General features: G+C 49.3%; 1 protein-coding gene across 2 annotated transcripts; it reads right to left on the reverse strand.

Annotated features, from left to right (window-relative positions):
• Window positions 1-393: 393 nt before the first annotated feature.
• TMEM109 (transmembrane protein 109) lies at window positions 394-9,148 on the reverse strand. 2 transcript variants are annotated; one of them, XM_068977966.1, is made up of 4 exons: window positions 9,032-9,148; window positions 3,389-3,632; window positions 2,377-2,479; window positions 394-1,960 (listed from the first exon to the last, which is right to left on the reverse strand). In XM_068977966.1, exons 2-4 carry the CDS (start codon window positions 3,623-3,625, stop codon window positions 1,569-1,571), a joined length of 732 nt encoding a protein of 243 aa, XP_068834067.1. In that variant the 5' UTR covers window positions 3,626-3,632; window positions 9,032-9,148; the 3' UTR covers window positions 394-1,568. The 2 variants fall into 2 exon arrangements, with proteins under 2 accessions (XP_068834067.1, XP_068834069.1); XM_068977968.1 differs by having other exon boundaries at window positions 8,966-9,090.
• Window positions 9,149-16,868: the final 7,720 nt, after the last annotated feature.

Below are 16,868 nucleotides of genomic sequence, written 5' to 3' on the forward strand. Positions count from 1 at the left end.
ATGGGCCCGGTTCAGAACCATGGTGGGGATGCAGGGAGGGCAAGCCAGTCTCTCTGGCTGGGGGCCAGCCTTTACCGCTCCTGCACACAGGGATAGAGGCGGTGCCTTCCCTCCTCCCCTACAGGCACACTATTCTCTAGAAGCTGGTCAGTCCCAGGAAGTTTGGGAATGGGGCATGCCCTCCTTATTCCTCAGCCCAGGAGGGAAGGGTCCCTGGGACCAGCTTTCTTTCTCACTCCCTTCCTCCCTATTTGGCACCTGCAGGGAGAAACTGAACAGCTCCGCAGAAATGGGTTTAGCTGGAGAGGGAGCAATCAAGGGAAGCCAGACTTTTAGCAAATACATTTTATCCGGAAAGAGATAATAAAATAGCGTGCACTTTATTTAAAACCAACCAAGCGCCAATAAAAATATATATATATATCACTGCAGCTGTGATTCCATTTCAACCTCAACAGTAAGAACTGGGCATTTCTTTACTCTTCACATAGTGTGCAGGGCCTGGCAGAGGAGGCCACCCACCTCGACCAGAGCCTTGGAGGAAGAAATGAGTGGCCCCCCCACAGTGGGGACAACTCAGCTGCAGAGCATGAGAAGGGGCTGTGTAGTACATCTCTGCTGTCTGTGCTGCGCTCCTCCTGGGCCGCTGATCAGCGACTCCTCCTCGGTGGCAATGACAGAGAGATGGAGAACCGCCTGGAGCTGTGCCGACAGGAAGATGAGTCCTCCTTCCTCCTTCGGGGTCTCTGAAACCCCCACGGGGATCTCACAACCATCGCAGGGTCCTACTTGCAGGCACAAGCCTACAAAGCAGTCATCTTTTGCTCTGGCTGAAGGGGAATCAAGAATCCGAGAGGAACCACTTTGCTCTTGACACAAAGCAGCCACAGGACAGTTTCTTACATACAGTATGGCAGCAGCAGGCAAACAGAGGACCCCGCTGGCTCGGATTAAGGCACTTGTAACAGACTCAAGGTACGTTCCAGCCCTGGCCCCAAGTGGGAACTTCCTCACTTCTGTTTGCCCTCAGGCCCCATAGGCCTTGCCTCTCCCCAACCCCACCACAGGGCAATGAAAGGGACAGGAGTATGCCTTGAGGGACTGGGGTTTGGTTGGAGTACAGGGCTGGGAGGAGAAGACAAACAAGGATGGAAGCAGAGGACTTGGCAAAGGGGGAGGTAGAGAAGGACAGGAGGGAAAGAGCACTGGAGGAAGGCAAGTCGTGGCTGAGTCATGGAGGCCATCGGCAGTGATCGGGGTGTTTGCTGAGAGCGGGTGCAGAAGCTGGCAGGAACCCCCCCGCCAACCACCTGCCCTGCTAAGACAAGCTGGGAGCAGAGAAAGAATGGGGAGAACCAAGCCCAAACAAGAGAACCTCAGAGGACAGGGGCCCTGAGGACAAGTCGGGGCATGGTCTTCCTCTCTTGGATAAGGGGGCTGCAGAGAGAAAGGTCTGAAAGGTTCAGAGACAGGGCGAGAAAGGGGCAGGGGGCTGGAAGGAGGGTTGTGCGACCCAGAAGCAGCTCGGCTCTTTGGTATGATGCAGGGGGCGGCATCCGGCGACCTTCTCACTCCTCCTCCACGTTCCGGGGCCCCTTGACCGCTCGCCTCTGCCGCCAGCGCAGCTCCTCCACCTGGCGTTCCAGCCCCCGCACCTTGGCCTCCAGCTGGGCCCCCGAGGCACGGGTGCCAGTGAGCCGGCTCAGCAGGGCATAGAGAGTCAGCAAGGCCAGGAGGAGCAGCGCCCGGGTGGAGGGGTCGGGCACTGATCTCACCAGGGCCACAAAGGCGGCCAAGAAGAGGGCAAGCTTCAGGCCCCACAGGATCCGCCCCAGCAAGGCCAAGACCAAGCCGAGGAGCACTGACAGCAGCCAATAGGCAACCAGGGCGCCTGCTCCCCACAGCAGGAAGGTCTGGACTTGGCCGGGGCTGAGCTTCAGGCCCTGGGTGAGGTGATCTCCTGGAAGGGGAGAGAGTCATAGAATCAGCCACCCTGGCACGGTGAAGGGAGTGGGGAGAGCTGTCAAGGACCAATAAAAAGGGGAGAAGCCAAACCCCCTTAGCCAAGGAAAAACCCTCAGGTCATGGAGCTTAAATCCCAGCATCGGGTCCAGCTGACTGTGGGCAGACTTCCTCCCTTGGTTGAGTCTGTTGCATCTGTGAAACGGGACTGAGCCTCTGTGGGTGCTGGTTAGAAAAGACGCTATGGCTTAACGCGATGCCACAGTTAGTAGCCTGCTCTTAGGTTTGCCTCTGGAGAGAGCTGGGAGGAGTTAAACAGCTAGGGAAAAGTCTAGACCTTGAAAAGATAAACTCTCATAAACAGGAAGTGACACCCTAAGCTCCAGCTGACCTAACCAGTTCTCTGCCACTCACCTTCTAGCCCCAAGGCGTTCAGCAATTGAGCAGTGATCCCAGACAGCGCGAAGGCGGCCATGGAAATGGCTGACGAGATGGCCCACATTATCTGTGCCAAGGTCTGTGGGAAGAGGAGGGCACGAGATGAGTCCATAACTAATGATGTTCTTCTTCTCTGAGCCTCACCACCACCGACCAGGAACGCCTCCACCTGCTTCTCGGCCTGGCCGAGGGGTCCCTTCCACAGCCACCTTCCAGTGCATGGCGACGGGCCATTTCTCCTTCCTGAGCTGGAACCCATGACACTGGGGCCCTAACTCAACTGATGTGCTCAAATACTTTGGTGGTGGTAGCGGGTGAATGTGGGTATGTGGGAGAATCATCAAATCCCTGAAGCAGTCACCCTGTAAAATTTGGTGGGGAGTCCTCCTAGCCTCCCAAGGATTGAAGGTCTGGGAAGCAGCATCCCTGAAGGGCTAGGATATTTCAGTGACAACAAAGTCAATCGGCTCTTCTGTATTGTGGATCTTATAAATGGTAAGATCTTTGTTTCAGGTATTCAGTAAGACCTATCAAAAGTATGTGGCAACATGCTTGGGATGCCACTGGGTAGAAGAGACAGCCCTGCCTTAAAGGCCTGAGTCATCCCCACTCTCGCCTCTCCAGGTGAAAATATGGACTCAGGTCTTGATATTTGGCCAATTTAAGACTTTAGGTCAGATTTAGACCAAAGACAGACACATCGTCATCAGTGACACAGGTTTACAAAGACAGCTCATTTCCCAGTCTTTCTGGTAAGAAAAGGCGGGGATAAGGGAAAGATGGGGGTGGAGCTAAAGGCTCTGGGGTAGGAATGAAACAAAGGGGGTGCAAAAGGCAGGGGCTGTCTGGCTTCATTCCATGGAACTGGGGGGCTGTCTGTCCCAAGGATTATGATACAGAGGATGTAGAGTCAAGACGGGTGGCCGTGAACAACAACGGCTCCTCTGTCCTCAACGTGTGTGGTCACAGCAGGGAACACTCTCCTTACCTCGGAAACCAGGTGCATGGTTTCTGCCCCAATCCAGGCGTCCAAGGTTCCCCGCACAGAGCCACCGATCTGGCTCAAGAGATCAACCGGGGCCTCCCTCTTCTGCTGTCCTGGCGTCACGAAGTCTCGATGTGACTGGGAAGACGCTGAGTGCAGGAGCAGGAGGGCCACGAGCACCATCAGGACAACTTTGAACAGATGTTTGCCCCATGGCGAACTGCTGCCTGAGCCTGCCATGGCTGATCTGTCAGGGTTGAGGAGCATGACATGAGCGAGGGCCCGAACTGGCAGAGAAACCCACTGTCCTGGGCATGACTTGCCCCAGCACCCTCCTCGCCCCTCCCTGTTAGTTGAAACGCAGAACTGAGACTTTCAGCCTCAGCTGGGTACAACCATCTGATTCACAGGTTCCTCTTTCACTTTCTTTACTGTTTGCATATTAATAAACCAGTAAGTATAGGCAGCGCCTTAAGGTGGATGAGAAGATCTCTCTGAGGCTTACTCCAGTTCTAAAAACCTAAAGGCCTGCCTTTGTGTATTAGGTGCTTTGGGCATTAAAAAAAAAAAATTATAAGACTATAAAGCTTTGTCCCCAAGGAGGTTATAATCTTCTTTAGATAAAGCTAATATATATATTTTACAAACTCAAAAATTGCACTCAAATAGGATTACCACTGCATAAAGATACACAAGAACACACTGTACACAGGCCATTTGTTATGCAAGAGTATCATGTGAGATGGTCCTTATCCTCCTCACCACTATGGGTAGAGAGGAGAAGAGACTAAGACTTAGAACTTAAGCATCTGCCCAAGGTCACTGGGGCTAAGGAGAAAGGCCAGGATTTGGACCCAAACTTCTGCTTCCAAATCACAGAAGTGAAGGTGGATCACAACTGTGGTTGCTCACTGAAAACATCTGGAAGCTTCACAAACTATTGATGCCTCTGCCCTAAGACAGGAGGTTCTGATGTCACAGTGAGTATGGCCCGGGGTTAGACCTGCAAAAGCCCCCCAGAGGATTCCACTGTACAAAGTCAAGATCCACTCACAATGAATGACCTCAACTCCCCAGCCCCCAACGGAGGCAAAGAGTTAAAGCACAACTTTTAAGGAACAATATTATTAATAATAAAAAGTTAACCATGGGCCACCTATCTCATTTAATCCTCACAACAACCCATTAGGTAGGTACTGTTCTTATCCCCCATTTAACTGATGAAGAAACTGAGGAGGGATAAGTAGTAAGTAGGGGAGCCAGAATCTGAATCCAGGCACACCTGACATCAGGCTTCCTTGGTGGCTCAGCGGAAAGGAATCTGCCTGAAGTGCAGGAGACAAGGAGACACTGGTATGATCCCTAGGTTGGGAAGATCCCCTGGAGGCAGGCATGTCAACTCACTCCAGTATTCTTTCCGGGAGAATCCCATGGACAGAGCAGCATGGTGGGCTACAGTCCATGGGGTTACAAAGAGTTGGACACTGAAGCAACTTAGCATGCATGCACGTGACATCAGCACCCTCGCATATACCGTGCTGTATCCTCTCCAACTTAAATCTCACAAGTGATTTGGAAAGTCACACAAGAGATTATTCATGAGCTAAAATAGACTCGGCATCTACCAATCCACTCCATGAATTACTGGTGATAATTCACTTAACTGCTTTGTGTTTTATGCTTTGATCTCTGTAATGTGATGCTGTAGGCAAGTTAAGACCCAACAAGTATCAACTCATTGAAGTACCAGTGGATTTAGCCAAGAAAAACGTTTTCAGTTCCAACTTCTATTCGCTACCGTGCTTGAGAAAAGTCAAACAGCACCGGCAAATTCCCTGTTCTCTTCCAGGCTCAGAAATGAACCTGCAGCTCCTGGGAGTGTCAGAGATTTAGACTTGAGGAGCAGAGGCTTAGCCAGGCCCCTGAGGCAGGAGCAGTCAGGTGTTTGAAGTTTTTGTAGCTACCAGGGCCCTCAGGTAGTCAGCCAGAAATCAAGAAGGAGAAGATATTCTCAATCTTGTTTAGTGGGAAGGAGGGTCCAAGAACCAGTTATAAAAATATCACATTTGGGGCACTTTCTGGCACAGAAACAGCTGCTCTAAATCCCTCCTGAGACCTGTAGGATCAGGCAGGCTGCAAAACAGGCAGTTCAGAGGGAACAACCTCAGGTTGGGAAGCCTTCTACTCTTTTTCTGGCACAAATCAAGAACCAGATGGTTCCTGCCTGCCCGTGGTCAGAGATGAGGAAAGCACAGGTCAGTTCCTGGTCTATCTGGGTCATGACCACACTGGGGACTTAACGAGCAGGCTTGCTATCTTGGGTTGGATTCTATATCCAAGGACCTCCACCCAGAGGGATCCAATGACGTTTCCTCCTATCTAGAAGGTCAAGGTGACGTGAATTGCTCCCCACCCCCACCCCCAACTGGAAGCCTCCTGCGTTCTGTGCCAGTCTCAATCTTCAGGCAGCCATTTGCTTCAGTCCAGGGGAGTTGTGTGTGCTCAATCGCTCATTCGTTTCTGACTCTTTGTGACCTCATGGACTGTAGCCCATCAAGCTCCTCTGTCCATGGGATTCTCCAGGCAAGAATACTGGAGTGGGTTGCCATTTCCTCCTCCACGGATTCTTCCTGACCCAGGGATCGAACATCTGGCTCCTACATCTCCTGCATTGGCAGGTGGATTCTTTACCACTGAGCCACCTGGAAATCTGAGGAGACTTGGGGGACCTTGAAATAAACTCTCCACAGCGAGGCTGGCATTGCCTGCCATTCAACCTTCGGCAATATACCAGAAACCAAATCTAACCCGATTCTGGAGTGAGCCCTTTGCAGATAAGAAAGATTACTGGCTACTCCCTTTCTTCAAAGGGTTCCCTGGTGGCTCAGATGGTAAAGAATCTGCCTTCAATGTAGGACACCTGGGTTCAAACCCTCAGTTGGGAAGATTCCCCTGGAAAAGGGACTGGCTACCCATTCCAGTATTCTTGCCTGGAGAATCCCATGGACAGAGGAGTCCGGCGGGCTACAATCCATAGGGTCACAAAGAGTTGGACACAGACTAACACTTTTACTTTTCCCTTTCTCTTCAAATTGTTTTCTTTAACAGGATTCCTCCTCATTTCTCCTTCAGCAAGGGTCTAACCCATCACCATGATACCTCCTCACTTCATCACAACCAAATACTTTTGATAAAAAGAAGCCATGGGAGTCAGGGGCTGCAGCAGCCACGAGCTTTGAGAGGAAGGATGTCTTAAATGTCTCAGCAAATAGCAGGCACTCAACAACAACAAATTGTGTGTGTGTGTTGCTTTATAATTTACAAAGTACTTGTTCTTTCACCATCTCATTTAAGTCCACAACAATCTTATAAGATACTGCTATTTCTCCACATTTACTCAGAAAACTATGGTTTAGAGAGATCAAGTGTTGTTCAAGTTCACACAGCAGGATGGGGACCTCACTCCAGAATCCAGGGTCTAAACCGTGCCCTTTTGCTCCTTCCACACCCCACCTACCCTGCCTCATTAAGACATGGTCGCTGCCCTCAAGGAGCTTAAAGTTCTGCCCCCAAATCAACCACCTCACAGACAGAGGACACCCAGATTCCCACAAGGAGACCACCCACCAAATGATGACCCACCTGCTGGACTCACAGGTCATGGTTCTGCAGCAAAAAGCTGGGACTAGACCTGCCACTTTTGATTAGGCAGCAGCAATATGGCTTGGGCAGGGACAGCCTGAACTGGGGAAACTGCTTCATTTAACTGTGGTAGTGAGAAGGAAACGGCAACCCACTCCAGTGTTCTTGCCTGGAGAATCCCAGGGACGGGGGAACCTGGTGGGCTGCCGTCTATGGGGTCACACAGAGTCGGACATGACTGAAGTGACTTAGCAGCAGCAGCCACAGCAGCACTGAGAAGGCACTGTATGTTTAGCTGTGGTTTGCTAAGAGGGTAGGGTGGGGCGGTCCCCAGACTCCCTGCCAAGGCTCCTTCCTCCTGGTCGCTTCCTCTCACTATAAATCACAACGTGGCAGGAGGGGCAGCTGATTTTATGCCTTCTGCCGGTCCTGATTTCCCCATCATTATAGAAACTGCCCTCATGGAGCAGCAGTTCTCAATTGTGGTTGCCATGAGAAGGGCTTGAGCCTCCTCAATCTGGAGTGTCTGTCCCACCTGCACCCTCCAGCCCCCAGGGCTTCTTTACTGGGACTCTCCCCAGAGTCAGGTTCAGGCTTTTGTTTTCAGAGCTCCTTGGGGATTTTTGATGCATAACAGGACAGCTGCCACAAATGATCAGCAGCACAGGGGAAAGTCTACTGTTCGGGCAAAGCCCCCAAAATGCAGCCGTGTACAAAGCACTCTAGACTTTTCTGTCCCAGGCTCAGTTCTGCCACACATTAGAAGCCACTTCTGGACTCCCCTGGCAGTCTAGTGGTTAACACTCCATGCTTCCAGTGGACGGGGTGTGGGCTCAATCCCTGACCAGGGAACTAAGATCCCACATGCACTGCAGTGCGGCCAAAAAAAATAAAACTTAGAAGCCACTACCTTCTACCTTATTACTTAACTGTCTGAGTTTCAGTCTCCTCAAATCTAAAATGGGATCAAATGAGGTTAAGAGTTAATGCAAGTAGTTAACATGTTTCTACAAGAACTTTGTAAACTATAAACATCTATAGGAAAGTTGTAGCCCACAAATTGCCAATTTACCACTCATTGCACTTAGCATAATTTAGCAGTTTTTATGCCTGCCTTCCCCAATAGACTTTGAACACCTCCCCTTCAGACTTGACAGCTAACCTTCCTTGGAATCCCCAGCGCCTAGCACAGAACAATGACTAATAAATGTTCGTTAAATGAGTGTCAGAAGCCCGCCAAGAAGCGGTGAGCACGACAACGGAGAGCCATGGAGAGGTACGAAGAAGACTATTTTAAAGTTGATCCAAATATGCAGCAGCCACTCAAAAGGCACAGCTGCGTGGAAAGGAAGCTCCTAAACCGGGCGAAGCTGCTACTCGGGAGTATGAAGTCAGCATCCTGGCAGGTGGGGGCAGCCCCCGCTAAACCCCTAACAGCTGCTGCCCAGCAACTGTTTGGGGGCAGGGCGACGAGCAAAGGGGCAGCTTCCCATGCGCACGGCGTCTTCCCCAGGGCCCGGCCTCCCCGAGCCAGGGTGTCAGTGGCACGCTTGTGCTATTTCGAACAGCGTGTCCCCTGCCAAGGCTGCTGGGTGACGTCGCCGGCAAGGGACGCCGCGCGGCCCAGGGGTTCGGGATACCCCCAAAGGGCTCGGAGCGAAGCCGCGGGGAGTCGAGTCGTAGCCAGGAGTCGGGGTCGAGGGGCTCAGCGCTGGCCTCGTCCCGCAAACCTGACAGCCGCGTGTCCTCGACAGGACCTTGGAGCAGCACCGCGAAGTCTTCTCCCCGGAAACGCGCGCCTCTCCCGTTACTTAGTAACGACGCCCCCTGTTGCATAGCAACGAGGATCCGGGTCTATAGTTAAAAGACTGTCCGCCGCGCGAATTCGGCCCCCTCCCCACAGGCGCTCTCCAGGCCTCGATGCCGCCGGGCTCCCACCTGTAGCGGCCGCCGCCATCCAGTCCCGCGTGCAGCCCCCGAGCCCCAGTCTCAGCTTGCACTCACCGGGCTCTGGCTACCGCTGCTCTCCACGTGCGACTTTACTAAAACGCGGCACTACACCCGCGTTTTACAACACACTCAACTCTGGGGCGTTGGTTATCATCTGCGCACGCGCAAGGCGGGACGCACCCGGACCTGCGAGCCGCCCAAAAGGCCTAAACCCGGTGCCGGTCAGCGCATGCGCTCTACTCTCCGCTTGCGTATTTATCCTAGGCATTCCCACCGGGAGAATAATGGAGTCGGAAGTGCGAGCTGGGAACGGAAGTCTCTGGCAGGAAAGGGGAAAGTGACTATATCTGGACTATAGAGTGGGTAAACTTCATTTTTAAATTTGGAATGGAAGCTTGCTGCTGCTGCTGCTAAGTCGCTTCAGTCGTGTCCGACTCTGGGCGACCCCATAGATGGCAGCCCACCAGGCTCCCCTGTCCCTGGGATTCTCCAGGCAAGAACACTGGAGTGGGTTGCCACTGCCTTCTCCAATGCATGAAAGTGAAAAGGGAAAGTGAAGTCGCTCAGTCGTGTCTGACTCTTCGCGACCCCATGGACTGCAGCCCACCAGGCTTCTCCGTCCATGGGATTTTTCAGGCAAGAGTACTGGAGTGGGGTGCCATCGCCTTCTCCGAATGGAAGCTTGCTGCTGCTGCTAAGTCGCTTCAGTCGTGTCCGATTCTATGCGACTCCATAGACGGCAGCCCACCAGGCTCCCCCATCCCTGGGATTCTCCAGGCAAGAACACTGGAGTGGGTTGCCATTTCCTTCTCCAGTGCGTGAAAGTGAAGTCGCTCAGTCGTGTCCGACTCTTAGCGACCCCATGGACTGCAGCCCACCAGGCTCCTCCATCCATGGGATTTTCTAGGCAAGAGTACTGGAGTGGGGTGCCATTGCCTTCTCCACGAATGGAAGCTTATCTGCCTCTAAAAAGAAAAAAACCCTTGGCATTTGGGGCATTGTAGTTCTTCAGCTACGTGGGGGGGGGGGCCTGAGGCATTGTGGGAAATGTAGTTCTAAGAAAGGGGAGCCTGAGCGCACCTGGTCTTTTGAGAAATTTTTTCGCGCTTAAAAGACACAAAGGGGAAACGGTGTTAGAGGAGCAGTTAAGAGGCGCTCAACCGGGAAAATGCATCCTTTCCCTCTGAGATCATTTCCACTCCTTAACTCTGCAGATGGTTCCTAAATGTTCTCTTAGTTTTAGAGAGGGCATGGCACTAACTTCCAGACCCATTTCAATCAAAAAGGCAGCATTGTGAGGGAGAACGCCGCGGGATTTGGAATGAAGAGGTCTTTTGCCTGCTTTGTTATTCTGCCAGGTCACTTCATCTCTGTGGATGTCCTTATTTCAACTTTACTATTGTTTGAAAGAAAACTATAGGCTTGAAATGGAGTCACTTATTGTTAGGACAAGTCCCTAATCCGGGAATTAATACCTGTCGTAGCTTAAATTTCAATGTCACCCAGAAATGTAGTCTTAACAAGTTAGTCAGGATTTTTTTGGTCAGCACCAACAGGCTCTCAGCTGTCCCCAAAGGAAACTGAGATAATGTGCCATATAGATCCCTTCCGTTCCCCATAAAATATGTTACCTCTGCCTGCAGTGCGGGAGAACTGGGTTCGATCCCTGGGTTGGGAAGATATCCTGGAGAACAGAAAGGCTATCCACTGTAGTATTCTGGCCTGGAAAATTCCATGGACTGTATAGTCCATGGGGGTCGCAAAGAGTTGGACAGGACTACGCAACTTTTCACTTTCATGCCTAAAGTAATCTTTTCTTCTGTTTATGGATTCTGTGTCCTACGTTTGAAAACCTTTTCTTTACTATAGCTCTTTGGAGATATGAGATGCTGCCTAATTTATGAATCTTCTATAACTAATTAGATATTTGAAATGTATTTGGCTGAATTTTGTTTTTTAATTCTGTAAAGTACTATAAGTGTTCCAGTGAGAAAAAGGAAAAAGTTTTCTGTTAGGTTTTGCAAGAAGTCTCATGACAGAGATGGGATTAAGAAAGGCATTTCTGGCAGTTCTGAGGGTGATGGGCAGAGGGGGAAGGGGTCCTGTAGAAGGGGGCTCATAGGGGAAGCTGTTTTTGGTGTCTGGGATTGGAGGTGGTCAAGCTGGATATTGAGGTGGAGCCAAGGGGCAAGAGGCGTAGTCACAGGAGGGCTGGGCTGTGAGGATGGTGGGAGAGGGGAAAACATGGGAGAAGTTGGCAAGGGCAATAGAGGGGGGGTTGGTGTGGGGGAGGTCGGTGAAGTTGGGCATGAAGGGAGGGGTGGATATAGAGGCGGCTCTGTCACAGGAGGGCTGGGCAGTGAGGGCAGTGGAGGAGGGGAAGACATGGGAGAAGTTGGCAAGGGTGATAGAAGAATTTCAGAAGGGGAACAGTGGGTTTATAGGGTGGGACAGGAGCGCAGCAGCCAGAAAGCCTGTATGCAGGGTACTTCAGACCATTTTCCCGACTTCTGGCAGTAATTATCTAAGTCACGGAGGATGTTAAAATCGAAAGTTCTGATTGGCGGCCATTGTGAGCTGATATCTAAAGTATATTGGGGCCATGCCTCAGAACAAAGGAAGGTTAAGCGTTTGGAATGAATTTCTCCGGAGATATGTAGAGTTCTGAGGTTGGTGAGTAGACATTCTAGCGGTGTAGACCAGGGCTGGTCAGCCTTGGAGGCAGCCGCCCCCATGGCGACTATGAAACGAAGGTCCTGGACCAGTCATTAACAGGGCTGGGAGTGGTCTGGTCAGGCGTCCCTGAACGGGCCATCAACCCAGCCAGGAGAAGGCCACTCAGCCAAGATGAACGTCCCCAAATTGACAGGCGGCGAGGAAGCAAGCCTGGCTTGCAGAGGAGGGGTCCAAACACGGCCGCGATTTACAGGAACCAGGACACCCTAGGCATAATCGCAACGGGAGCAACAACCCCCAGAGCCCGACCGGTGGAACTTACCCCATATCCTGCCAGACGGTTGAATGGTCCCGGAGGGGTGACGGGGTGACCTGGTCTGGTGCGGGCCAGACCCGAGGGGACCGCAAATCCCACTTGTCGTGGGATGGGCCCTTGCCTCGGGCCCCACGTTGGGTACCAAATGTTAGGTAAAAGATCAAGACACCAAAAGAGTGTCTAACAGGCTTTTTAATGGCGAAGCACTCCCGGGCGGGGTTCCCGGACCCGAACGAGGCAGGTCGAGGTAGTCCGTGCCCGGACTGTGTTGGGGGTGGTTTTTATACGTTCGTTGCAAGGGATGGTCAGGCTAGATGGACGGGAGTTCGGATAGGTCGCCAGGCCGAGGCGTCACGGGCTGACAGGTCCTTCTACGTGGCTGGGGTGGGGCGGCTTTAGCTGGCGAAGTGTGCTGTCATTGGTCCCTGGGATCTGGGAGGCTCCTTCTGTTAGAGACCTCCCCTGCTGGCGGGGGGAGAGAAAAGGGTAGCCCATCATGGCCCCTGGGGTCCGACCTTACATTTTCTTTTTTTCTCTTGCCCTTTTCTGAGCACTTTTTTTACTTTGAATGTTCCTATCTGTAGTCAGTGTGTACCTGCATGCAAAATTTGTTCAGTCCTGTTGGTTGGAACTCTGCGACCCTGTGGATTATAGCCCTATGGGCTCTTCTGTCCATGGGATTTTCCATGCAAGAATCCCAGTGGATTGCAATTTTCTCATCCAGGGGAACTTCCTGACCCAGGGATCAAACCTGAGTCTCCAGCATTGCAGCCAGATTCTTTACCAACTGAGTCACCAGGGGAAGGCTCCAGTACAATTCAGGAAAGACAATGGACCCAACTAACAGGCTGCTTGACTCCAGTCTATAACTGTTTTTGAAACAGTGCAAGAGGAAGAAGAATATAAGATTCTTACACCTTTGTTCTTTGTCACTGACTGTAGACTGTGCGCCCTCACCTGTATAATCCCTTGATTTCTCGAGGAAGGGAGGCCCAGTGCCTGAGGATTGAAGCCACCTTTCTATTTCCTCCAAACCTTGTCTCCATATTTTATTTGGCTTCAGTGGGCAGAGAAAGCCAAGATTTTTGGACGACATCAGAAGATCCTAACATACATCTTCACTTCTTAGCAGGTATGGAGATTCAAGGAAATAAGTGGAGTGAACTTTTTCTGATGAAGTAAGTGGAGTTTTTTGTTTTTTAAATTTAAGTTGCTGTCCAAATGCTTTTATGTAGGTAAGTTCCCCTTTGATGTTCCTGAAACAGTTCTGAAACTCAACACTCTAAAACAGAAATCTATTTTTTCCCCCTCCCTCCCTGAATCAGCTTTTTGATTCTGCCTTCCATAGCTCTGAGGAACTACTCCCAAGTGGTAGGGGAGAGGCCAGTATATCTGTAACTTTGGTAAGCGGTGTGTGCAATCCAGCTTACATCTTGGTAGAAGGTTACTGCTAGTCGAGAGGAACAGGTATCTCAGTTCATGATTTTAATGCTTTTTAAGTATGGAAAAATGCAAGAATTGGGGTTCACAAAAAATGTTAGCTATCTAAGGGTCTGTTTTGCCTGTTTTCTCAAAGCACAGTGGCTCACCCTGTTCATCCTGAATTTCTTTCAGGGTGTATTGTAGGTCAGTGCTGAGGACTTAATCTAGGTGAAACTGGATGGTGAGTGACATTCCTTGTTTTACAGTGCCACCTTGTGGTACTAAATTTAACCAAGGTTTGGGAGGCATTTCATAACCAAATTGTCCCATGGTGCCAGGAAGGCTTATTCCTAGGTCAAGCGAGGATTCCCTTGATAAGCCACTCAGTGCATTATTAATGCCCCTGTTAATAGTAGCATAAAAGTATCTGAACCACTTGTCTCACTGGTCTGCTGTGTTTCAGGAAATGATTCCCTTTTGTTGCCTCTTCTGTGGCTCAGTGGGTAAAGGGTCTGCCTACAATGCGGGAGACCCGGGTTCGATCCCTGGGTTGGGAAGATCCCCTGGAGAAGAAAATGGCAACCCACTCCAGTACTCTTGCCTGGAAAATCCCATGGACTGAGAAGCCTGGTAGGCTACAGTCCATGGGGTCGCAAAGAGTCAGACACAACTGAGCGACTTTCCCTCCCATATCTAGAGTTACACTATTGTTCAGTCGTTAAGTGGTGTCTGACTCTTTGTGACCCCATGGACTGCAGCATGCCAGGCTTCTCTGTCCAGAGTTACATTATTACAATTATTTTAATTTTATATAGAACTATATGTTTGGCCAGGGCTTCCCTGGTGGTTCAGTGGGAAAGAATCTGCCTACCAATGCAAGTGACTCAGGAGAGCCAGGTTCAGTTCCTGGGTTGGGAAGATCTCCTGGAGAAGGAAATGGCAACCCACTCCAGTAATCTTGCCTGGAGAAGTCCATGGACAGAGGAGCCTGGTGCACTGAGTCTATGGAGTCGCAAGGAGTCGAATATAACTTAGGGACTAAATAGCTGTGTATTTGGTCAACTGTCTCAAGCTGCTTAGTCATCAAAATATTTGTCAGAATCTCAGCTGCACTTTGGGTAATATGAAAAACAACAATCTTGTAGAGGAAGCAGGATACAGGGAGTACAGTTAGTAGCATTTTTAAAAGTCTTAAGTAAGGATTTTTAAAATTTATTTATTTGCCCGCACCAAGTCCTAGTTGTGGAGTGAGGGATCTTTAGTTTCGGCATACAAATTCTTAGTTGCAGCATGTAGGGTCTTGGTCCCCGACCAGAAACAGAGCCCTGGCCCCCTGCATTGAAAGTGTGGAGTCTTAGCTACTGGACCACCAGAGAAGTCCCTTAAGTTAGCATTTACACCAAGAACCTCCACTGGATGTGAGCCCTGGTCACCTGACCCATCTGTTCCATACCAATCACTATCTTTAAGGGTAATGATAAGTTGACGTTGTTCATAAGGCACTCAGCCCAATTTCCTAATGTTCATTATCCCTAATATAATTTAATTGTTCCCACCATAAGGAAGCCTTTAAATTTAAATGACCATAGCCTGGTATTAACAATATAAATCCATCCCATAATTGAGGGATGGTCTCTCCCAATAAGCAGGAGGTTATGACTTTTGACTGACATTTAGCTCATTGTTCTGATTGAGCTTGAGTGATTAACCTTTAAAGAAAAATTGTATTTATGGCCAGGGTCAGAGCAGATATGATTGATTAGCCAAGTGAGGGAGTCCCATCTAGTAATATCAATAAGGGCTTGAACAGAACTATATAACTTTTTTCTTCTAGAATAAATTTCCGAAGGGCCATCCAAGCAAGCCCTGGAGTGGAAAAATCCACCAAGGTAAACCAAAAGTACTGAACATGGATAATTGACCATAAATACAACAATTGGATTGATTTTTAAACTCTGCATAGGATTTGTGTATCCATGATAGAAACCAAGAAAACACTATAAATGATCACACAGGTCAGGCCCAGCATCTTGGAATAGCTGTTCACTTCTCATGTCATCTTCTTCTCATCTTGGTGTGGGTATTCTTTTAAGGTGATATTGAGGTCAGCAGTCCTGTCTTTAGACCAGTCTGGTACAGGGGCCCTTTTTAAAGTGGGAGGAATAAATGCAGGAGTTAATTCTCTTTGGTTTCACTGTACACGAGCTAGTTAAGAATATGATAAAAATCCTTTCATCTAGATTTGGAGACAGTTCTTTAAATGATGTCTTTTCCAGTTTGAAGTCTCCTTGTTTCAGGTCATGACACATCTGATCTTCATCCAAAGAGAGATTACTAGGGTAAACATCAGAAACAATTTTAGACTGTCCTTTTAATAGTTCATTAAACCTTACAATAATGCAAATTGGTAAAAAGGAGTCATCTGCGAAGTGAGTCTTAGGCAGTAAGTATCAAAACTCAAAGACAACTATAGAACTTAATATCAAAAAAGTTATATTACTGAAACATAATTTTTCTTTTGAAAACTATCCTTGTCTCTACAAAATATAGCCAGATTAAGACTAATTTGCTTGCAAAATGAGTCCAGTTTCAATAAACTTAACCTGATTATATATATAAGTATAATTGACCATATATGGTTAAAACTCAAAATTTTGGGGTCCCATCAAGATCATGGCAAATAGAAAGGGAAGAGTGGAAACAGTGACAGGTTTTATTTTGGGGGGCTCTAAAATCACTGCAGACAGTGACTGCAGCCATGAAATTAAAAGATGCTTTCTCCTTGGAAGAAAAGCTATGACCAACATAGACAGCATATTAAAAAGTAGAGACATCACTTTGCCAACAAAGGTCCATATAGTCAAAGCTATGGTTTTTCCAGTAGTCGTTTACAGATTTGAGAGTTGGACCACAAAGAATGCTGAGTGCCAAAGAATTGATGCTTTTGAACTGTGGTGCTGGAGAAGACTCTTGAGAGTCCCTTGGACTGCAAGGAGGTCAAACTAGTCAGTCCTAAAGGAAATCAGTCCTGAATAGTCATTGGAAGGACTGATGTTGAAGCTGAAACTCCAATACTTTGGATACCTGATGCAAAGAGCTGATTCATTGGAAAAGACCCAGATGCCGGGAAAAATTGAAGGCAAAAGGAGAAGCGGGTGGGAGATGATGAGATGGTTAAATAGCATCACAGACTCAGCGGACATGAGTTTGAGCAAACTCGAGGAGATAGTGAAGAACAGGGGAGCCTGGTGTGCCTCAGTCCTTGGGGTCACAAAGTGTCAAACATGACTTAGCTACTGAACAACAACAAAAGCTCTTTTAAATTGGTTTTGCTGGAACTTTTCATAAGCATTCTCAGATTTGAACTTTAAAAGGTTTCTCAAGGCCAGGAAAGTCATGTTAAGGACTTGCCATCAGATTCTGTTTGAAATACCTATAAATTTGGGTGAATCACTCTCTTCTTGAGGATCCAAAATG

The sequence above is a fragment of the Capricornis sumatraensis genome, chromosome 8 (genome assembly GCF_032405125.1).
Source record: "Capricornis sumatraensis isolate serow.1 chromosome 8, serow.2, whole genome shotgun sequence".
In the NCBI taxonomy this organism is placed as follows: Eukaryota; Metazoa; Chordata; class Mammalia; order Artiodactyla; family Bovidae; genus Capricornis; species Capricornis sumatraensis.